This window comes from Chelonus insularis, unplaced genomic scaffold, assembly GCF_013357705.1.
Source record: "Chelonus insularis isolate UGA/USDA-ARS -01 unplaced genomic scaffold, ASM1335770v1 contig_124_pilon, whole genome shotgun sequence".
NCBI lineage: Eukaryota > Metazoa > Arthropoda > Insecta > Hymenoptera > Braconidae > Chelonus > Chelonus insularis.
This window is the reverse complement of record NW_023276365.1, coordinates 530,015-553,483: the sequence shown is the minus strand read 5'-3', so window position 1 is coordinate 553,483 and position 23,469 is coordinate 530,015. Positions and strand designations below refer to the sequence as shown.

Genomic DNA, 23,469 nt, shown 5'->3' with positions numbered 1-23,469 from the left:
TTACTTTTTTGTAGATTCTGACAGCGAAAGTAAGGATGGATGTAGTTCAAATGAGAAAAAAAATACTCGCCTTACGCAACCAGAAAATACTGTCGCTTATACGGTAAGAGAGCCTATCTTATTCGATGTAATAGTATAAAATCCCATTTTCTGCACATTATATAGATTTAGAATTAATTAGATAATTGGTTTACAGATGTTTATACTTTTACATCATTTTGTTATCGATCAAAATATTTGGCATTTTTTAATTTTCAACAAACAACTTTTCTTTTTTCTTTTCTAAATCTATCGTGGTGGTTATTAAATTTTTTTTCCTCACATTGTTCACTTTTGTTTGAAAGCTTCTTATTACAAGGCCGCATCATTCTTTAACATTCTATTCAACTTCTTCTTAATAGTAAGCCCTCTTATTCAGTCATCATTATCTTCAAAAATATCTAGGACAGGAATTCATGTTTCTTACTAATTTACGTCTTTTTTCTGTTACCGGAAAAAATTTCAAATCGTTTAAGCTCATTTTTAAAAAGAAAGTGTGTGCCAAAAAAAGTTGCAATAAAAGAAAAATAATTACATAATTTTAGGTAGGTGAGAGAGACACACTTACGTCAGTAGCAGCAAGGTTTGATACAACACCATCAGAGTTGAGTAAACTCAACAGACTTGGTAGCACTTTTATCTATCCAGGACAGCAATTATGGGTGCCAAACAAAGGCGAAGCACGTTTAGGCAGCGATTCAACAACTTTAGATGCACCAAGTCCTGATCCTTGTCATGATCATGATTCACAAGACGATTTGCCACCAGAAGAAAAAGGTATGCATTTGAATAATTAATTTACTTGAAAGAGTTAACAATTTTTTATTTAAATGGAATTTTATTTTAGAACTTTTAGACAATTTACGGCCTGTATCACCTAAACCAGGTCACATGGAACGAATCAAAACACCACTTGATAGCAGTGATACCACTGCAGATGATGATCCTGTCTATAGAGAAAGGTTTTTAAAAATCACCGTTCGGCATATTACAGATGGCCAGGTATTTGAATTTTCAATTCTCTATAAAAATGAAATAAAATTTTTTTTTTTAACTTGAAACAAATTCATTTTTATCAAATTTTTGTCTTTCAAAACTTTTACAATCGTTCTGGGCAATTTTAAGAAAAATATTTACTCATTTGTATGTATATGGATGTGCGATATGTTTCAAGGTAACCAAGAACTGATTAGATTTTTAACTCCAAAATACACATGTACATTCATACATTTCAACTTTATCTGTAATTCATTTAAAATGATTGTAGAAGGTTTAAAATGTTAGATTGTGGTAAAAATAGAAGTGCTAAAGTTCACATGAGTAAAAATCATTTATTTAATAGTATAATAAATACAACACTAATACTGATTAACTTTTATACTTTTATACAGGGTGTTGTTGGTGGAGTTTTATTAGTTACACCAAATGCAGTGATGTTTGATCCAAATGTGTCAGATCCACTTGTTATCGAGCATGGAGCGGAATCTTATGGTGTTATAGCACCAATGGAATTTGTAGTTAATGCTGCTATTTATTATGATATTGCTCATATGCGGGTCAGTCATACTAGTGCGCGTACTACTGATAAAAAGCCCGAAATTTATTATATGAAAAATTCATCGAGGTCTGATGGACGTAAATCTCTTTCGCCTGGAAAAGATGAAAATTTTTCAGAATTAGCTGCTGATGATAATGAGAGTGTATGTAGCTGTGCTGAACGAGAGGGTGATGCTTTTCCGAAAGCTTTTGAACGAGACCTTGTTACTCCTACAAATTTACAAAATGTACGGTTATGTACTTCATTATAATTAATATGTTATTATTAATTAATATTTTTAAAATATTATCAAAATTAAATTTAAACAAAAAAAATGGATCTATTTGAAGATTAATTTTTCTATTTTTTAGGATGAAGCAAGTGCTTGTGCAAAAGAAAAAGATAATAAAGATAAGAAAAGTGAGGACTCAGATAAAGAGTTGTGTGCTGGTGGGCAGTCTAGTAGGACACTTGAAGAACGCAGGCGTTCAATGTTGGATCACCATTGGGCAGTTCCCAGCAAAGACAGATGTTCATTTTCTGTAGATGATGAGCAACAAGATGCCGTCAGTTCAGATAAAGTATGACTTCAACCTATTACAATGATAATGAAAATTTGAAAAAAATAATTACTGCTATTCATTCTGATGAATTGAATGAAAATGAATCTTTCAGAATCAACCGGAATCGTCAAAGCCAAATATAATTCCTGAAGCTGAAGAGGGATCACTAGTCAAACAATCATGTCATGATTCTGGTATTGATATACGTGACCCAAACCCTTCTTCCCTTCCTGTAGTACAACCTATTCCTTCAAAAAAAGTGTATTCGGATGCGGACATAGTTTTATCTTCAGATTGGGTGCCACCAATTACAATCGCTCCGACGAATGTCTCTGCGAATACTCTCGATGCGGTGCCATCAATAAATGGGAGGAAAAAAGCTAGTTCAGTATCGTTTAGTTTAGATAGTAATGCCGAAGAACCGGATAAAGATGAAGAACCAAAAGAAGAAGACAAACCAGAGACTCGTAAAAATAAGGTAATATTTTTAAAATAGCCGTGATTTAGTTATGAGACGAGAAAAATTATTTATTTATAAGAATAAAAATTATGGCTTTCTTTTGATTTTTAGAATTGTTCTGAAGCCATTTAAACATTAAAGAATTTCTTGTTTAACTCAGAACTGTTTGTATTTTTAGAAAAAATTATTGAATTTTTTTCTGAGGTACATTAAAATCTCGTATTTCTTATTGCTCAAGTTTTTCTTCTAAAATTGTTCTTTATGATCTTTTATTATTCTGTAAAAACTTGAATAAGGACGAAAAAAATCTCTTCATGTTTATGAAGCTCTAAAAGCATCTTTAAATTAAGAAAAAAAATCTGAGTAAAGCACTTTTAGCTTTTAAATTCAAAATATGTCCTTTTTATTTAATATTATTATGTTCAATTGAGTTATGCCCAATTATTTAAAAATTTTTTGTTTCTCTCTATAAGAATTTTATTTAAATAATACAAAAATAATATTAATTTTTACAAAGAAATATGTAAAATTTAAATTTACATTTAATATGAAAAAGCAATTATAAAAAATTAATCTTAATTAGAAAGTATGAAATATTAATCCACAATACATTCAATATTTCAAATTTTAATTTATTTTCTAGCTCATATTCTTTTTTTTTTTTTTATTTATTTGTGTATAATTAAAAACGTGTACTCAAGCGTAAAATATTCATAATAAGCTTGGAATTCAACTGGAGTTAAAATTACTCATTATTCTTTTCAAGCAGTTATAAATATTTTTCAAGACATCAGATAAACTAACGAGATAGTTGACTCAACATCAGTAATTAATTTTCAACGCTTTACTTACAGATGTTGAAAAGATTGTCTTATCCTTTATCATGGATGGAAGGTTTTACTGGAGAGAAAGAAGATGAAAACAAAACAGTACCTGATAAAGTATCTAGCCTACCAAATAGTGCAGATAGCCATCATTCGTCGGTATTCAGTAAAGTATTTTCAAGGTGAGTATCAATATTTCATATGGAATATCAAACAATTTAATAATGAGTGAAGCGTTCTTTTTTATACTTTATAAAACCAAATTATTGTGCAGTTTTTGCGTTAAAAAAAATTTTTAACTGCTTAAAGACATGCGTTTTTTCATCGAATTCCGTTCTTTTATTGTTCCTTTGAATCTCGTTAATTGTTAATTGAATAGGTTTATCAATAATGTCTTCGATTAAATAAGCAGCCAGCTTATTTTTTGTTAATTTATTATTTATAATTTCTAATAAAAAAGCTTTTAGAAAGATAGAGCAATTATAAATTATATTACTTTTAGCATTATTTTTTCTCTAATAATCAAGAGCACAATATTCAAAAACAATTTTGAAGAATCTAATGTCATGATGAAAAATGTAATTAAATAATCAGAGTATGTTGGCAAAATTGATAAACCAAATCTGCCTTTTTTAATAAAATGCAAAAATGTTGGATTTATTCATTATTTAATGCATTAATAAATCATTTTAACGATAAAACTAACAACAAATATGTAATGGTGCTGGATATAAGCTCGCCGATCAACCTGGTGAGTGACTTTAGCTCAGGACTATTTGCTAAAACGCCGAGTGAAGAGAGCGGTGGAGGCGGTAGGGCTGGAGGAAATACACTTCCGTCCTCCGCCTCTTCTCTCTCCCAGGACAATCCGCAATATTCTCCAGCATCTACAAGCCTCATTGGGTGAGTCTGGTCCTGATATTATCATCAGTCCACGACGTAATCCAATGGCTCCTGACGCTTAAACTCATTTATTTGTGCTACTCTTATGATCGTCACTATTTATCATTACTTTCTCATTAGTAAACTTCATCATTGTTACACTATACAAAACTTTGTGATATTGATGTATCTTTTTGATAATATCATCATTTTTAAATGTGTTTAATGTTCTTCTCTTCTTTATCTGGTATCTAGTATTATTTTAGTATTTCAACACTTTATTATCTGTTTTTTATGCATATACTTTATTTTTATTATTGTTTATTCTCAGATTATACGTATATATTTTACGTGTTAATAGCTGACTTAATCTTAGTGGTGAAATTATTGCTAAAATGAATTACATGCACGCTTCTGCAAGTGCTTTTTTGTTTAACTTTTGGCTTTGAATTCTTCTCGAAATTTATGAAGGTTATAACAAACATCAACTTTAATTGTATTATTATTTAAATATGACTAAGTAGTAAATGCATTCTTAAATGATGTAATTGCAACATCACAGTAAGTTTTTAATTCTAATGTACTTCTTACTGTCATTATATATATATGTATATTGTTTGGATTCTTATCATCATTCATTGATATTTTGTAATATTTCGATTCTTCTGAGACCAAAATTTTTTTTTCTATTTATTTCAATATTTACTGAAAAATTAATCAAGAAGAGTATATGCTATCTAAAGAAACATTTAAACGATGACTCAAGAAATTCATTAATTCTTTTAGAAATGTTCAGATGGTTATGTCTTATACTACTTTAATTATTTTATTTCTTTGAAAGAATTGTAGAACAATAGAAAGAAATATCTCGAGAATTTTTGTCAAGCTTGAAGATATTTATTAGAATAAAACGTTATTAAAAGTTTCATGTAAATCATTCTCAAGATTGTACATTGTTTTGTAAATTATTTTCTTTGAATTCTTTATTTTGTATCATTATTTTTACAAAAATTCTTTCCCTCGAGTTATCTCACTGTCACTTAGTGTCATAAAATCTAGCAACAACATTTTTACAATTGTTGAGATATTTTACATAAATTTTTTCAACAACTTTTTTTTTTTTACTCCAAGACAGTTTTTAATATTTAAAAAAAAATTATGAATTTATTTTTTCCTTACGTTTTAGAGAATATTACTTTTAAAAACAATTTAAATGTTTGAATTTCTTGAATGATTCTCATTCTTTTTAGAAAGTATATATATCTATTATAGATTCATTTAATTATCAATGTCAAGAACAGTTAGCTTGGTCCCCTTTTTTGTTCCTTATCTATCTCTGTTAGCCGAATGTTAAAACTACTCTTTCACAATGTGTATTAATTAGAAAATATTCTGGAAAAAAAAACCTCAGAGCAAATTATCATGGTATTGATACATGAATATATCTTATCTGTCTTGAATAATACTAAAAATGAATCAATGTCTGTTCTTCTTGTTATTGTGATTAATGTATTGTTTTAAGCTTATAACAATGTATCATTATAAGTGTCATTTGTTTACAGGCGCTCATCGATAGGTACTTTCATTCGCCAACAGCCATTAATATCATCAGGCAGTAGTAGTGTTGATAGTGGTCGGGGAAGTAAAACATCAACAGCACCACGACTTGATTATCGTAGCATGGTCTCAGTGGATGATATGCCAGAGTTGTTTGTTAGTTTTGACAGTAAGTATTCAATATATCACCAACTTTTACAATATATTTAATTTATAAAAAGGCTAATACAACTATAGAGGAGATTAAAGATAAATTGATGAAGTAAAAAGAAGTTTTACGATAAATTTTTAATAATATATAGCATAGAAGTTAATTCAATTAATAATTGAGAAGTCGTAGAAGTCAGTTCTGATATTCAATTAAAGTTTAAACAAATAATAGTAAAAACTAGAAGATTGTAATTGTAGACTTAACTGAAGTAATTGAAGTTATCAGCTGAAGCATTAAGGTAAATTGAGTAAATTAAAATAGGTATAACTGAGTTTGAAATTTCAAGGAAATGAAGAAAAGATATTTATTGCATCATAGAAATTTAAATCATTCGTTTATTATTTGTAGAATTTTCGTATTCATTTTGGAGTAAGTAAATATTTAATTTTTTTTACTATTTATTTTTAGAAAACAAATATTATGGTACAGTTTGCCTTTTGCCAATTTATTTAGGAACGCAATTTCAAGAATATTAACTATTTGAGAATTTTTCAAATGTGTTTCTTACATTTTAACTATGATATTAATAAATAATAACTCTTCCTAAATGTTACAAAGTGAGGTAAATTAAATTAATAATTATTAATAGACTTAGAATCATCAATTTAATCTTAAAATCTTCTCTACGTTTCTCGTCAAAACGTAACTTTATTAACAAAAAAAAAACAATGGAAATATCTTCTAACAATTTTACATTAATTTCAAATGAATATTTCAAACAAGAAAAAAATCACGATAAACTCCAAATTTTAAATCAAGTTGTAATAATAAATTATTCATCAAATAACACAATTATATATTTTAATGAAATTAAAAAATTAGCAACAATTAGCAGTAGTATTTATAGTAGTAACTGCTTAGAGAATTTACAGCTTATGATAGCCATTATACATGAATTAAAAAAATTTAAATACATTCATACTAATTCAATAATTTCATCTATATTTTTATTCCTTTAGTCCAAGCACCTAATTTTCCCGAACTTGAAGACCTCGGTAGGTTCATACCGTATTAGATTGCTTTTCTCCTTTTTCTTATACTCTCTTCTACTTGATAATTCTTCTTAATTTTATTCCTAATAACAAATGCAGTTCCTTTCATTCACTCTATATATATTTATAACTGCTTTTAATATCATTTTTGATGATGTAATGAAAAAATGATTTCTTTACATTTCATCAATCGCGTGCTCATTCTTTTCTTATTTATGCTTTGACTTATTCAATTTTGATTATTACAATGCTTTTACTGTTAAAATGTATTTTTTTAATGCCGCTTTATTTCATTTATTCATTTTATTTTGTAAAAATACTGATGTTTGAGTGTCAAAATCAATAATTATAATTATGTACATTAAAATTATGATATAAAATAAGTAATGTTGCATCTAAAAAAAAAAAAAAATTGCACTGTGAGTGAAGTTCTTTTTTAACTAAAGTAAAATAATCATTTTTTCATTTTACTAGAATTAATTCCACGGCCAGCACGTAGCTGCGAGGATCCTCCATTGTATTTAAGATTACGTACTGGTAGACCAAAAGATAAAAAAATTCCTCGTTCCACTCCTATAATGAGCTATGGAAAGAAAAAACTACGACCCGAGTATTGGTTCAGTGTACCGCGAAATAGGTAAGATATTTTTGTACTCTTTGTTTCATACAAGGTAAAAAAGAAGGGTTGACAGATTTTACATATTAAGCTTTCATTGAAACAAGAATACTCTGTAGGATAATGAGTTTATAAATTATTTCATTAACAATAGAGATATATGTTATTTTATTTATTTTTAATAGTTGATTTGAATTACTATTCATTAGTAATTTACATAATATATTCTGTTTAATTTATACATTTTCGTATAACGTTGAACTTTACCTGGTATTAAAATATTATAAATAGATAATACTTTGGATCAAGAATGTGTAGAAAAGAGTCAACTTTCTTACTAGAATTTTCTGGTATATATTCTAATTTTAATTTATTAATCATAAATACAATATTTGAATTACTGATATATTTTGTAGCTGGTTTTACAATTTCGTATTATAAAAATTTTATTTTTAAATATGTATTTTAACTGAATATCTCAACAAATTGGCTATTAAAAGATAATTGCAGTAAAATAATGATGAAACTTGTTATATATTAATTGGATGTTATTAAACAACACTGTGATAATCAACAACAAATTTAAGTCGAGTTATCGATGTTTCTTTATCTACAGGAATATTATTATAAAAATTCACAAATACTTTCATGGAATAAATTCATTTGTATTTCATTATGTAACTTAAGAACAATATATGAAAAACAATAAGGAGAACTTTTAGAGATAATTATCAAGATTCTTACTCTAACTTGCCTTAGAATATTTATTATAAATAATTTTTTATCGTTAAATAACATCCAGTTATAATTGTAAAAAAAATCGTAATCTTATTTATTTGGATTCCAATAATGTTTGTTTAGAATCAATAAAGAATGAATATCAATACAAATATTGGAAGCTTTTTCAAATTTATTGGAGTCAAAATATTTAGAATTTGGGTTGATTTATATTTGGAAATGCAAACACATCAAATTTATTAATACTAGTAGGGTAACCAGACTTCTAAATGGAGATCATTAAGATGATAGATAAACAATTTAAATTTATTCTAAATAAATTATTTTTAGCCTTTTAATAAAGCATTTTTTAATTCAACAAGACATTTTAATTGAATAGTCTTGAACAAATTAATTATGTGATAAATAATTAACCTTTTTAAATTTATTTAATTCAGTAACATGAATCAATGTCGAAAAAGTATTAATAGTCTTAATTGGTGTTGATATTTAATACTACTTTAATTTTGTTTTACATATTTAAATAATTTTTATAATGAACACAATTTTATAATTACAGGGTAGATGATCTTTATCGATTTATTCATGCATGGGTTCCAAATCTTTACGGAGAATTAGATGAAAATTATTGGCAAGAACGTGGTTACATACTTTCAGACACCGATACAGATTTATCGCCGGAAGCACTACCTCAAGACAGTGGAGAAGCCACTGAATCTGCGGAAGGAAATAACAGGGATGATATAACAGAGTTAACTCGAGAATCATGGGAGGTAAGCTATTGTGGAATACTGATCCATACTTTGTAATTAATTTAATAATATACAAAAAAAAGAAATATCTAAGAATATAAGTATAAGTTTATAATGTACTATGATGGTGATGATTCGTATACATTGGCATAATTATTAGCTGATCAAGGCACCCTACGTAAAGCTCTACAGCATTTTGAAGACTACTGCATCTGCTGACTCGGAACAAACCCAGGATCCTGAGGTATCTTATTTGTCTCGATCCGACGATTTTGAGATAAATGTGATGTACGCTGAAGACACGTTTACGTAAAGGATGCACTTACCTCTAGATTTTCACTTTACAATATTTCAAGAAACAACTTATCTACACGAGAACATTTATTATATCAGCCATTTATACAAAATACTCTGGCTAACCGTATTCATTAAAACTTGTTAGACTTGTGCTTGCATGTCATACTGACAAACTTCAAATTCACATGATAATTCAAGTCTCATTAGACACTTCTACAACAAAGCTGTTATAATTTTTATTTTAATTAATCCAATGAATTCATCAATTTCTCTTTCTCGCTTTAGATCTTAACTTAAATCACTATTCTGTTGATTTTAGTTAGAAAAAAAAAATTGTCTTCACAATTACTCTACAAAATGATTTTACGTGTGAGTGCAATTAGGGAATCCGAAAATAATTTAGCTTCAATGCAAATAAATAACTTCTGCTATATATAAATGAATTCATTTTTGGCCATCTTCCAAAGATTCAGTGTACATTTTGCTGCTCAACTTATGATCACAAAATTTGTTCTTTTTGTGTTATAAAGAAAAAATAGCTAGAGGTTCGTATTTTCTTCTAGACTATTCATTTAGTTTCCATGATAGTTTCTAATTCTGTCTTCTCCAAATGTGTTAATTAATGACAAAGTAATAATAAGTAAGTAAATACATACATAAATAAAAAATAATCGACATCTCAGATAGTCACCAAGATGTAATAGCATTTCGTTTTCGAGGTCAACCTTCGTTTTCGAGGTATTCTAGATATATCAAGGGAGACCATAAGTACGGTACGGAAAACGGAGGGAGAAGGGATTGGAGGCTGTGTCGTCAACCAATCTGGTTCAACTTATTGCAAGTATTTTATTAAAATAATTTGACGAGATGAAAGTTCGCACGTTTCAGTCACCTCCAGAACTTCAGATGAACTACTGCAAAATTCATTTTTCTTAATTCATCTGCGAAGTATTTTATTTAATGAATAAACATTAGTATCATTGTTATCATTATTTTTCCTAGTGAAAGTCATTACTGTTGCTTTTATAATTTTTTTTTTACAATGACGGCTGATACTTTTTCAACTCTTAACTATGTGTTCCAACATTCTTCAAGAATGCTTTCGGTAAGAATGATCATTCTCATTGTTCATCATTTCTCTAGTTAGCATAGAATCTCTTTGTTTATGAAAAAAATCATTGGGATTTTAATTATCGAGTGTTTAACTTTCAAATGCAATATGCATTCTCACTTTCGCTTTCTCAGTGTACTTTGACCTTCCAAAGGATCGTAAACATTGATCAAATTAAAATCCAAGGACTGAAAGTAAGAAAAAAATACTGAGTATAATCAGAGTATTGTTTCATGTAGTTATTTTAAGATCAACTATAAATCTTATCCAAATATGTTTCTGTTTTTTACACAATTATTCTTTTTGCCAATTTAAAAGGTCATTCATCTGATATACTCAAGGTTAAAACCTTGGTTTATATATTCTGCTGTTACTTTTTAACCTTTTGGTTTTTATAATATTACACCGAATCGTATATATTTTTACTACACAAACAGCTACAACATAAAAAATCAACACAGCATTGGAGATGTTCCTTTCCATGTAGTTTTAAAGTAGATATTTTATAGATTGTTCAATGTTTATGTTTTTATTAGTTTCTCTGAATGATTTTAAATAGTTTTCACATGTTTTTTTTTTAATATGATATACGTCGTAGATGTAGTATAGGACGTGATGTCTCTAACTATCAATGAATTTACTTTCAAGCAAATAAATCAAGCTTAGCTGCTTGATTAGCCACTTGTATTGTTTCTAAATCAAAACGTAAAATAATTATAATTATTTAAATAATTATTAGTCATTTATTTTAAATTGATTTCATTTTTTAGGTTTTGTCCATGAGTGAAGAGCTTAGACGAGCTTTATATGCTAACAGTGCAATATCTCTAGATGTCGATGTTATTGTTCCTGATCTGGTTGGTACTACAGAAATTCTAAGTGATGAACATCGAGAACAACTTTGTCGCCATTTGCCTGCTAGAGCTGAAGGTTATCTCTGGACACTTGTGTTCAGTACTAGCCAACATGGATTCAGTTTGAATAGCATGTATCGAAAAATGGCTAAAATTGAGAGTCCTATTCTTCTAGTCATTGAAGACACTGAAGGGAATGTAAGTTTTATTTTATGTATTAAAATTATATTAAATTGGAGTATAAGAATGAAGAAAAATTTTAAATGATTTGTTTATCAGGTTTTTGGTGCCCTTACATCATGTTCCCTTCATGTGAGTGATCATTTCTATGGAACAGGAGAGTCATTACTCTTCAGATTCACGCCCAGGTTCCAGGCGTTTAATTGGACTGGTGATAATTTATATTTTATTAAAGGAAATAATGAAAGTTTAGCGATTGGTGCAGGAGAGTAAGTACAGAAATAAGTTGCATAATTTTTTTTTTATCATTACCCTAGTCAACAAATAGAAACTTTTGTTGAGACTGATGTAATAATCTTTTATATGTAATCAAATTTGTATCATACTTTTATTTTGAATTTTAACTTCATTCATGTTCGAAGTTTTGCTTATGGAGAGCTCAAAGTTTTTATCAACCGCTAACTTATGACATTTTCAAAGTTCTAAGATCATATTTAAATAAAGCTTTTTTATATAGAGATAAAAATATGAACACAGGTATTAAACGTAATGCAAAACCTTTTGAAAAAAAACAACGCAAAGATGTTTTTATAAAATTCTTTGAGTGACTAAAAAAGATTAAACCTAATAAATAAAAATAATTTGCAAACAAATAATAAAATATTCATTAAAATAATTCGAAATTCAAGTTATGTAAAAATTTGATTTTTTTATGTTGAAAATATTTATCTTATAAAAAGGAAAGTAGTAAACGACTGAACAAGTTTCAACAATTCAATAAAAATACATACTTTTCCTGAATAATATGAATTTTTAAAAATTTTATCACTTTAAATAGAATTCAGCTAAAATTATGCTTCATTTCCACTTTAAAACTGCAATCACTTGAAATAAATATTATAAATACCGGTTTTAAAATCTCAGACTTAAGATCACATTTATTTAATACCGATTAATATTATAAAGTAATTTATAGAAACATGAGTAATTGTTGTTAAATTAATATATATAAAAAATGGCATTATTCTACCTGTAAATTTTAATGAAAAATGATTATTTATTCATTCATTGGCTGGTTAGTAACCATAATTTAGGAGTTCTTGGTTTTTTGACTTTCGATCCAAAAATATCTGAAAAAAATGACGCAGTAAAATATTTTGCTGATGATTATAATTCTCAGTAAATCAGAATGAGCTTAATATAGTTGTTGACTAGCGTAATCAATCTTAAAAAACAAGGGTCATAATTCTCATTACTTATCTTGATACTATTTTTAGCGGCAAATTTGGACTGTGGTTAGATGGAGATCTATATCAAGGTAGAACTCAATCATGTAGTACATATGGCAACGAACCTTTAGCACCTCATGAAGATTTTGTTGTTAAGACATTAGAATGTTGGGCGTTCATATAGGATTCGGCCACACTTTTGCAAAGTCCATCTTCTACCTAACTTGAAATGAACTAAGGTATACATACATGTATATGTATATTAAATATTCTAATTATATATATATATATATATATATTATATGTATGTATATATATTTATGATCAGATTAGTTCATGAAATAATACCAATGTGGGTAATAATCAAATACGAAATGGTAATGGGAACGCTTTGACATGATTGTGATTAGTGCACTAAAAGTAGATAAGACTTGTATTTGCAACACAAAAACATAAACAAAAAATACTAATATAAATTAGTTAATAAATGAGAAAAATATATTTTCGAAGATGAAAAAATGAAGGGTACTCTACAGACAAAACAATTCACTAATAGTTAATGCTATTTGCGTTTATTACTCAAATATGATTGATTAATCAATTAATTAATGTTTAATCCTTTTGTATTTGTATATTTATTATTTTCCATCAATTCAATTGTATGAAATGTTATTGCTTTACGTGCTTGAACAGTTATCGAATCCGTATTATAATTAATGTATATTCGATTCTACTGACCATTTTATTTCAGTTCATATTATCAATATAATATTATGAAGTTTAATGAGATTATTATAGAGATAATTCAATATTTTGAGTGCAAACTGTGAATAAAAATTTTCAAAATATAAATCAATAGAAAATAATATTACGATCCAATGGATTTGGACGTGAATAGAAAAGTTCAGGTGGCATTGTTCATGATGCCTATACCTCATAGTTTATTTAATACGAAATAATATCACTGAAAAATTTTAAATGAACATTGGTTGATGTGTAGATATTGTAGATAGTTAGTGTAAATAAACAATTTAAAGTAGTCAATTTTAATAATGTAATGATGATTATAAATAATATGAAAAAAATGAGTAAAAAAAAACTTGTATGAAATAATACCGTGATGATATATAAATATTTATATATCAAACATATTAAAAATGAAATAAATATCAACATTAATTCAGAAAAAATATAACAAATAACACTATCTTGTGATGAAGTATTAAGCATATCCGTAAAGCTCTGTGTCTGAACGATCTAACTGACTTAGTAATAAATCTGTGTTAAAAACAATCCTATTGATTATACCAGTGATTGTTAAAAAATTAATCACTATTATCGAATTGACCATTGCATTTGTGACAATTCAGTAAATAATTAATACAATACACAACGAACATGAGCTAAACATCTTCAAAGGTAGTTTATTTGTCATGAGCAGCTTTTCTTATTTACTTTTATAAATTTTGCTGTTATTTACGCGTACTTTTAAACTATGTCTTTCTATATGATTAAGTTATCTATTATAATTGTTGTTATTATTTTTGACTTTTATACGTTTTATTTCTTTTTGATTTAATGAAAATATTCATAGTCATGCATGTCATTAGTAAATCAATATTAATTATTATACAGTGAGTAAATAAATAGTACTGAGTTATACATTGTAACTTGCTGACTTTGTTTTTACTTTACTTCATGTTACATCTACTTCTCTCTTCAATATAAAACTTGTCAGTTATGTATAAAATATATATACACACGAATTAAGAGACTTGTACATGAAATATTTTTATTACTCAAACCCATCGAATTATAAAAATTATAAAATAACTACAAAAATGTATACATACGCATGAAAAAAAAACAAAAAAAAAAACAGTTAAAAGTTTCAATTCAATTATTCTCACATACATTAAACTAAGAAGATATATTATTGATTCATGTAATAACTAATAATTGTTTAGCAGTTTAGATACACAATGAATGCATCATAAAACGTGGGATTTTGTATAATGGAAATCGTTAATGAAAATGATTTTTTATTAATTTTATTGGAAAATAACTTCATACATTTATACGATAATTGATCTTTACAGCTCTGTGTTTAAAACATGTTTAATGTACTAAACTGAATATTTTAAACAAATAACATGATAGAAAAAGTCCAACAAAAATAACAATCTCTATTGAATTTTTTTATGAAAAGTTTTTTAAAAAAAACTTACTCCAAAACTCATAAACTTTCTACAACTCCATTACATACAGAGAATCTATATAAATCTTCCTATAAAATTAAATAAATGGAAAAATTTGATTAATGATTAACTATTGTACAAAATACTCTCACTGATGAACTTGAATTAAAAATCGCTAGGTGTGACTTAAATTTGTACTTTATAATATTAATCAGAGACTAAAGTACGATGCCCTTATTTAGATATTAAAAAACATTACAAAATGTGTTTCTGTATACATAGTGAAATTAGATTGACTAAAACAAGACAGACTATACGTAATATTATAAATCACAATAAAAAAATTCATAAGAAAACAATGATTAAAACATAAATATTTTTTAGTGATTAAGCATGGCTTATTAGTAGCAGAGGGTTTTCGATAAATATACCTGAATACCACATAAAATTTGTAAATTGACCTTAATCTTCAATCTATTTAGAATCAATTAACTATTATACATGTAACCTTGTAAAATGAAGCCAAAGATTATTCTCGAACTTTGACTTGGTAAATTTTCAATAAAGTTTGGAAAATTCTAAATTTTGAAAAAAGCTTGTGTACAAACAATTATATTGAATCAATACAACATAACTATAACAATAAATAATTAGGATATATACATCTATATATATTTAAAACGAAAATTGAAAAAAAAAAAAACATAAAAACAAACTTGTATATTGGTATTGATAGATATAAAAAGCTTTTACAGAGCATGAAATAAAATAATTATATAAACAAAATATATGCTACTGCCTATCCACTAAACATAGACATGACTACATAGATGTAGCTGTGACTTGTTAGATGAAGCAAAACAAAATCCAGTGTTCTTATTAGTATAACCATAGCGGTATGGAATATGTTCGATTTTTGGAAATATTCAAGACTTGTAACTCAGGAAACAAGTTCTCTTATATGATGAACAATTACTCCTGACGTAAATCATGTCACTATGATAATTTTTTGATTGCTAGCTTGTTAATAATTTCATATAAAGCCATTAATCCCACATTTACACCAACGATTGTTTAACAAAATAGTTGGATGTTTGATACATTGTCAATTAGATTCAGACTGATACCAGGGATTATATGTGCATAAAGTTGTATGTTTTTCAATGTCTATAATTATATAGATAGGCGTGTTATTATTGTTCTCATTATCGTTGCCGTCGTCGTTTATGAAGATGTCACAATAAAAGCTTTTAGTACAATTAGTCTACCTGAGAGGCTAAATTTACAGTAATTGATGAAATTATTAACTGTTGACAGATAGAAAAACAGTATGTAAATGTAGGTGCAAATCGTTGTTGAAACGATAGCTTAATCAAGTCTTCCTCGGGTAAGAAACTGTATATTACATTAAAATAAGTTTATTACCAGTATTTTTATTTTTCTCTCAATTTATAATAATTATTGTGTAAAGATGTTCCAATTTAATTCATCATTTGTGCTATGATCATTATTTTTATCATATCTTTTAGCCAAAAGTTTGACGAAAAACAATAATAATTATTACTTGGAAATAATAATAACAATGATAATTTTAAATAATAAATTATTGCTGTTATAATTATTTTTGACCAATAATTAAATAAAACTCTAACAAATGAAAAACAAATCTTTGGACCAATGAATTTTACACTTTACCTATAATTAATATGCGTTCTTCTAAAAATTACTGATATTTGGTCAATATATTATTATCTCTGGACCCGAATGCATTGTAATATTAATAGGCTTTTAATAAAATCACTGTAATAAATAAGATTAGTAATATTAAAAGCAAGTCAGCTGATGTGATTGCATTAATAAGATATTCGCTGGAAGTATGATAATTTATTGAAGGATAATGGAGTGATTTGTACAGAATTAAAGAGACGTCAAATCCATTGGAAATTAATTTTAATTTATTGAGATCGTAAAAATAATATTGTTAGCGAGGCTAAGTAAAAGTTGTACTAGTTAAATAATTCAACAATACAGTCAATATCTTTGGAGCTGTTTTCAAAAAAAATTGTATTATTATACATTATTGATATATACATATAAAATACAATATATAATTATTCATTACCAAGTGTCTCGTGATTTTTTAATTAATATTAGTTTATTTTGTGTGCATAAAAAGTACGAGATAATGAGGTAATATTCTAGGATAATGAATTATGAACATAAAACTATTGATGCAAAAAAGAATTCAGTATATTAGATAGACTGTAATTATATTTATGTAGAATTGTGAATGTACATAACATATATATTTATGCGAAAAAAAAATGATACTCACATGCGTCAACTTGATTAAATAGATAAATATTATTTGAGCGTGAATTCAGTAAAATCTGCCAAATAAAATGCAGTGTATTACAAACAAGTTATTTCTTCGATTATTTATGATGTTGTTTTTTACTTAATGTCCTTAATGAAGAAATATTGTTATAAGCGGCTGTAGTAGGATTCATGAATTACCATGTCACGAGTTATCTCTGCTACTGATCGACAACCTGTTTAGTTTAAAATACATGATTATATTTTACAGTATTTTTTATTTTATGACATCGACGTCTTATTTAAGAGATTATTAAAAAATCATAAGTTATAATATTTTTTACATAACATATTTTCCGATAATCATCTATTTCACCTGAACTGCAATACTTTTTTTAGCTTTAATTTTTTAATTTTGCATTATTCTTTCAACTTTAAATCATAAAATTACTTGCTAAAATAAAAATGTAATTGGTTTCATTTAATAGAAATTTGTAATTTCTTAAATGAATTATTTAATGTATTTCAAATGTTTAAAAATAAAATTAATCAATATAATTGATAATTTTCCAATTATAAAACGATTTACTAAAAAGATTAACACTTATAATAGATCAGAATTGACTAGTTTATCTAAAACTTGATTTATTGTTGACTATTATAAATATGTACAATTAATTGTGTTAATTCTAGATATAAATAGAAATGTAATTTGTACCTGCTAATCCGAGAACAGCGCTAATATCTGACTTCATTAGATTTAAAACGGATTTAACACCTTCAAAACCTCCGTTTGCTAATCCCCATAAAACTGGTCGTCCAAAAAATACCTTAACACATTAATATATCATACTTATGTAATAATTATTCTGTATAAAAAATGATTTTAATCATTATTCTGTTGAAATTATTGCAATATTTTACCATTTTAGCACCCAATGCTAAAGCTTTTAATACGTCAGTTCCTTGTCTGACCCCTCCGTCTAAATAAATCTCTATTTGATCACCCACAGCATTCACTATTTCCGGTAATACTTCAATCTAAAATAATTCATATCATTGGAAACAATACAAATGATTTCTACATGCAGGTAGATTCATTCATACAGTAGCTGGTGTCCCATCAATTTGTCGCGCTCCATGATTTGAAACAATGATGGCTTTGATACCATTATCAACAGCTAATTTTGCATCCTCAACCGTTAATATGCCTTTTAGAATAATAGGCAGCTGCGTCACACTGCAAATTTCACATACGCTAATTAATCATAGATACAAAAATTTCTGAAAAAAGTATAAAATTACTACCAGTGGGACATTTAAGCTGCCATTGAAATACATTTGCCAGAAAACTAATAAAATATTTATTGATTTTATTGAATAAAATTTTACTTATTTTCTTTTTATATAATATAATATCTAATATATAAAATAAATACAGACTTTTATCTAGATCTTTCATTTTTAATTTCTTTTTGAATTAAACAAATAAGCTTAAATTCAGTTAAAATTCAAATTTATTCTAGAATGATCATATAGTCATCCATAAAAAATATTATTTATATTCATTATGCAAAATAGTAATTAAAGTATCTTCAGAGATACCCACGTTAGTAGGTATAGCATTAAAAGTCCAGCAACTGGTATTTTTACCTGTTAGATAAATGTGCTATCTACCCTTTTAACCATTTGACATCATCCCATGTGATTGTGTCATCAAAGAGTTCTTTCACGTATTCATTCAGTCCAGAACCTTCATTAGTGCGGTTTATTTTATCTGATAAAAATCCTTGAAAATTAGCTAATTTTAGATGTTCAGGTAAGACAAACTTGTTTCGAACATCAGCACGTCTTATACCAAAGTAGGGTGTATCAACGGTTAAAACAATTGCTGAAAATCCTGCTTTCTCAGCTCGTTTAATTAAATTCAATGTGATATCACGATCACAATAAATATATAATTGAAACCATTTAATTGCTTTTGGAGCTGCTTGGGCTATTTCTTCAATACTACTTGTTGAGATTGTTGATAAAATGAAAATTGTACCTATTTCTTCTGCCGCTGAAAAATTTTATAAAAAAATTCCATTCAATGAACATGCAATATAAATAATAAAAAAGGTATGAATCATGAAAAAAAAAACCATATGATGATATAAAAGAAAAAAATGTGAGAACATTCCGTGAGGAATTACACACTTGTTGCCTATTTTATGAATATCAATCATAAAATCTAGAAAGTTTTTAAATATTTATTCTCATCAATAAATTATAATTTGTATTATCAGATGGACACAATAAAATATAATAAATTCTATCATAAATACTAGGTTACTGATAGAACAGGTGTTACTGTTGCGATTGAATGAGTTATTCATCATAAAATAAACAACGGTAGAGACATTGTGGAATTTGGAGTAATGTTATTATGATGATAAGTTCATGAACTACAGCATAAACGTGTTGCTCACGCCTACACACTAAAAGCTACCTATGGACGTAGCAGACAGGAGGATCTTCCCATATGGTTAAAAGTGTGTAAATGTCTCATTTAGGTGAAAAGAAACAATAAATTGTGTGGTGTTGTAATAAAACTGTACCTTATAATTTAAATATAAGCCGAGAAGCAATTACTTTGAGCCCAAAGTATTTTTTTATAGGTGTTGTTAAAAAATCTAGTCAATGTAATTTAGTGTTAAAATATAACCGTAAATAAGAGGTTGGAAATAAATTTAAACGTCAAAATAAGAAGTGAATGTTTTTTTTAAATATGTATGTATTGCAAAAAGTGATATTCATGGTATTTTCTTAGAAATCAGACATATCAAATGATAGAATAAAATAATAATGTGTCATAAAAAAGGTAAAATGAATTTTTTCAAATTAATAATAGCATGTTAGTGATTGATTAGATTATATTTTATCAGAATGAAGGAAGAAGATAATAATTTTTGCTTTCAGAAACTATTACGAAATATATAAAATATACAAATTATAACCTGAATTCATACATATATGTAAATACCTATGGTTTTAGTATAGCTAAGAGAGATAGAAAAAGATTGAAACACAAATGAATCAACTTTCATCAATCGTAATCTTTAAATTATATATACAACGTTAGTGATACAGTAACTGTAGCTGTTCAACAATTTAATAACAAACGTCATGAGAATAAAAATAATATAAATAATGAGACGAAATATAATTAGTTTGATTAAATTATTATTTGCTGTAGTACTTACAATACTACTGACAATTGTGATTTTTCGTTACATCAAGGGACCATTAAGTTCAAACACTAGCCATTCATATACACTCAATTATTGGCTCCAAAATACTACTCCAAATAATCATCAGGTATTATTAAAGCTATTTATTTTATTTTAAGATTAATATTAATTGTCTTTGATTTATTATATATTTTTGGTTGTAATTAAAAAGTACGTAGATGTTTAATTAATTCTTTTTTTAGATTAATGAAGAATCAGATGAAAAGATAGACTGGCATGATTATGAAAAAATAAATTATGAAAAAGAAAGAAGTGGAATTGGTGAGCACGGAAAACCAGCGACTATTTCACCAACTGTACCAAAAGAAGATATTGATAAATTATACAGAGTAAATGGCTTTAATGCAGCTTTAAGTGATGAAATATCTTTGAATCGATCTGTACCAGATATAAGACATCCAGAATGTAAGAATAAGAAATATCTAAAGAACTTAGATTCAGTGTCTGTGATAGTATCATTCCATAATGAACATTTATCAACTTTACTGAGAACTTGTTGGAGTGTAATTAATCGATCTCCACCAGAGCTTTTAGAAGAAATTATTCTGGTGGACGATGCAAGTACAAAAGTTGAACTAAGCACTAAACTTGATAATTATGTTAAAAAGTATTTTACAAAAGTGATTATTATACGACTACGTGTGAGATCAGGTTTAATTAGAGGTAGACTGGCTGGAGCTCAAAGAGCCAAAGCTAAAGTATTAGTTTTTCTTGACTCTCATACAGAGGCTAATGTTAATTGGTTACCACCACTTGTAGAACCTATTACAAAAAACTATAAAACTTGTGTATGTCCTTTCATTGATGTTATTGCTCATGATACTTTTGAGTATCGAGCACAAGATGACGGTGCACGAGGTGCATTCGATTGGGAGCTTTACTATAAACGGTTACCACTACTTCCTGAGGATTTAAAAAATCCATCAGAGCCTTTCAAAAGTCCAATAATGGCTGGTGGATTATTTGCAATCAGTGCCAAATTTTTTTGGGAACTTGGAGGATATGATCCTGGATTAGATATATGGGGTGGAGAACAATATGAACTTTCATTCAAAATATGGCAATGTGGTGGACAGATGTATGATGCACCATGTTCTAGAGTAGCTCATATATATAGAAAGTTTGCACCATTTCCAAATCCAGGTCGTGGAGATTTTTTAGGGAAAAACTATAAAAGAGTCGCTGAAGTATGGATGGATGAATATGCAGAATATGTTTATCGACGTCGGCCTCATTTGAGAACATTAGATCCAGGTGATTTAACAGTACAAAAATTATTAAGAAAAAAATTACAATGTAAATCATTCAAATGGTTTATCGAAAACATTGCTTTTGACCTGGTTGAAACGTATCCACCTGTAGAGCCTGATGACTTTGCTTATGGTGAAATTAGAAATATGGGAGTATCTGAATTGTGCCTTGATGCTAAAAAAAGGTCAAAGAATCAATTAGTTGTTGTAGACTTGTGTATCAAAGACAATGATAAACTCCACGGAGAACAAGAATTCCGTTTAACCTGGCGTAAGGATTTACGACTGAAAACCCGAACAGACTGTCTAGATGTATCAAGTGGTTTGCCTAAAGCAAATGTGACTATTTATCCTTGTCATGGTCAGCAAGGAAATCAACTGTGGCGTTATGATATCGAAAAGCAGTGGTTAATGCATGGACACATGGAGCGATGTCTTGATACTGATCCTGCTACCAAAAAAGTATATGTCACAAAATGTGATCCTTCATCGTCTACTCAGAAATGGAGAATTGAGGAGGTCAACATGAAAGCAATCAATGACCAGACGAAAAATTTGTAATTAAAAAATTATCAACTTTTCTACTAAATCAACTTTTTATTACTGAACTTTAATTGTTTTAGACTTCATTTCATCAAGTGTCTTCATGTTATTTTATAATTAGAGAATTCAATTAAAATCATATCGACTAGTCATCGATGATATAATTCATGTTTTTTCAATTGTTCATATACTGTCATATCAAAATGTAAATATTGTGATTTATATATACATTTTCAAATGTTATTGTGCCTTATATTCTTGAATTGAACAAATTCTTCAAATAATAATTGTTTCCTTTTTTTATTATTGAAATTACTCAAGGAAGACCTTCATACAAATAAACAACATTTCTCCTATATTTATGAAACTAGCAGATTAAATGAGGAATCATTTTTTAGGTATGGAAACCAGTATAAGTTATTATCAATTATTGAATTACCTCTTGCACTAGCGCATTCTCCATCAGGATGTGCCATGCGTTGCATAGCTGTCGGAGAAATCCCAAGTGGCATTGATACCTGATGTCCAAGTACTTTGGTAGTTATATCTCTCATTGAAACATTTCGTAAAACTCGTGGTCGGATTCTATATCTGAATTTATAAGTGACATTTCTTTTTTAACATCAAGCCTTCAACTCTTCATATATGAATCAATCTATTTTTCTCAATATATATACCTTGCAAATGCTTCTCTATTCCATTTCAAAGTATTCTGATCTCCAGCACCACTTTGATAATAATCCTTAGCAATAGGTGGTAGTGTCTTTACAGCTAATTTTTCATAATCGTCAACACAAACTAGTTGTTGCATGTTTATGATTACTCTTAATTATATTGATGTTATTGAAGATAAATATTATTTAACTATTTTACTTGTATGCTCTGTTTAAAATTATACAAATGATTCAACAATATGAAACATCAAATTGAAACTAAATATCATTTAGAAATGTTGAGTAGATATAGATTATTTTCTCAACTGTCAATATGTTTCGATTGATGTAAGCATACACATATTAATCACCAA

The 23,469-nt window shown here is 27.4% G+C and overlaps 3 protein-coding genes across 20 annotated transcripts in view; 2 read left to right on the top strand and 1 right to left on the bottom strand.

The window, feature by feature from the left end:
• mtd (mustard) overlaps positions 1-14,512 on the top strand; it is a 44,315-nt gene extending 29,803 nt beyond the window's left edge. For 8 of the 17 annotated variants that reach the window (XM_035084072.1, XM_035084064.1, XM_035084056.1 and 5 more), the window contains 15 exons: positions 15-103; positions 585-816; positions 887-1,041; positions 1,431-1,823; positions 1,948-2,157; positions 2,252-2,617; positions 3,454-3,605; positions 4,159-4,326; positions 5,868-6,031; positions 7,540-7,702; positions 8,979-9,192; positions 9,332-9,415; positions 11,350-11,631; positions 11,713-11,882; positions 12,891-14,512. In XM_035084072.1, coding sequence (XP_034939963.1) covers positions 15-103; positions 585-816; positions 887-1,041; positions 1,431-1,823; positions 1,948-2,157; positions 2,252-2,617; positions 3,454-3,605; positions 4,159-4,326; positions 5,868-6,031; positions 7,540-7,702; positions 8,979-9,192; positions 9,332-9,415; positions 11,350-11,631; positions 11,713-11,882; positions 12,891-13,026 — 2,978 coding nt within the window. In that variant the 3' untranslated portion in view covers positions 13,027-14,512. Of the gene's footprint in view, positions 1-14; positions 104-584; positions 817-886; positions 1,042-1,430; positions 1,824-1,947; positions 2,158-2,251; positions 2,618-3,453; positions 3,606-4,158; positions 4,327-5,867; positions 6,032-7,539; positions 7,703-8,978; positions 9,193-9,331; positions 9,416-9,959; positions 10,109-10,187; positions 10,306-10,353; positions 10,574-11,349; positions 11,632-11,712; positions 11,883-12,890 lie in introns of those variants that run through there. The other 9 variants (XM_035084106.1, XM_035084025.1, XM_035084113.1 and 6 more) reach the window with 7 other exon arrangements.
• A 2,656-nt stretch (positions 14,513-17,168) lies between these two features.
• Positions 17,169-23,461, bottom strand: Hao (Hydroxyacid oxidase). Of its 2 annotated transcripts, XM_035083894.1 has the most exons (8): positions 23,120-23,461; positions 22,882-23,033; positions 19,034-19,418; positions 18,464-18,596; positions 18,281-18,397; positions 18,075-18,186; positions 17,499-17,592; positions 17,169-17,430 (listed from the first exon to the last, which is right to left on the bottom strand). In XM_035083894.1, the coding sequence occupies exons 1-7, from the start codon at positions 23,251-23,253 to the stop codon at positions 17,525-17,527; spliced, it is 1,101 nt and encodes a 366-aa protein (XP_034939785.1). In that variant the 5' UTR covers positions 23,254-23,461; the 3' UTR covers positions 17,169-17,430; positions 17,499-17,524. The 2 variants fall into 2 exon arrangements, with proteins under 2 accessions (XP_034939785.1, XP_034939778.1); XM_035083887.1 differs by lacking the exon at positions 17,169-17,430 and having other exon boundaries at positions 17,491-17,592; positions 23,120-23,460.
• On the top strand, positions 19,793-22,507 carry LOC118067230 (Polypeptide N-Acetylgalactosaminyltransferase 6). Its single transcript, XM_035083876.1, has 3 exons — positions 19,793-20,219; positions 20,318-20,716; positions 20,832-22,507. The coding sequence occupies exons 2-3, from the start codon at positions 20,549-20,551 to the stop codon at positions 22,458-22,460; spliced, it is 1,797 nt and encodes a 598-aa protein (XP_034939767.1). The 5' UTR covers positions 19,793-20,219; positions 20,318-20,548; the 3' UTR covers positions 22,461-22,507.
• Positions 23,462-23,469: the final 8 nt, after the last annotated feature.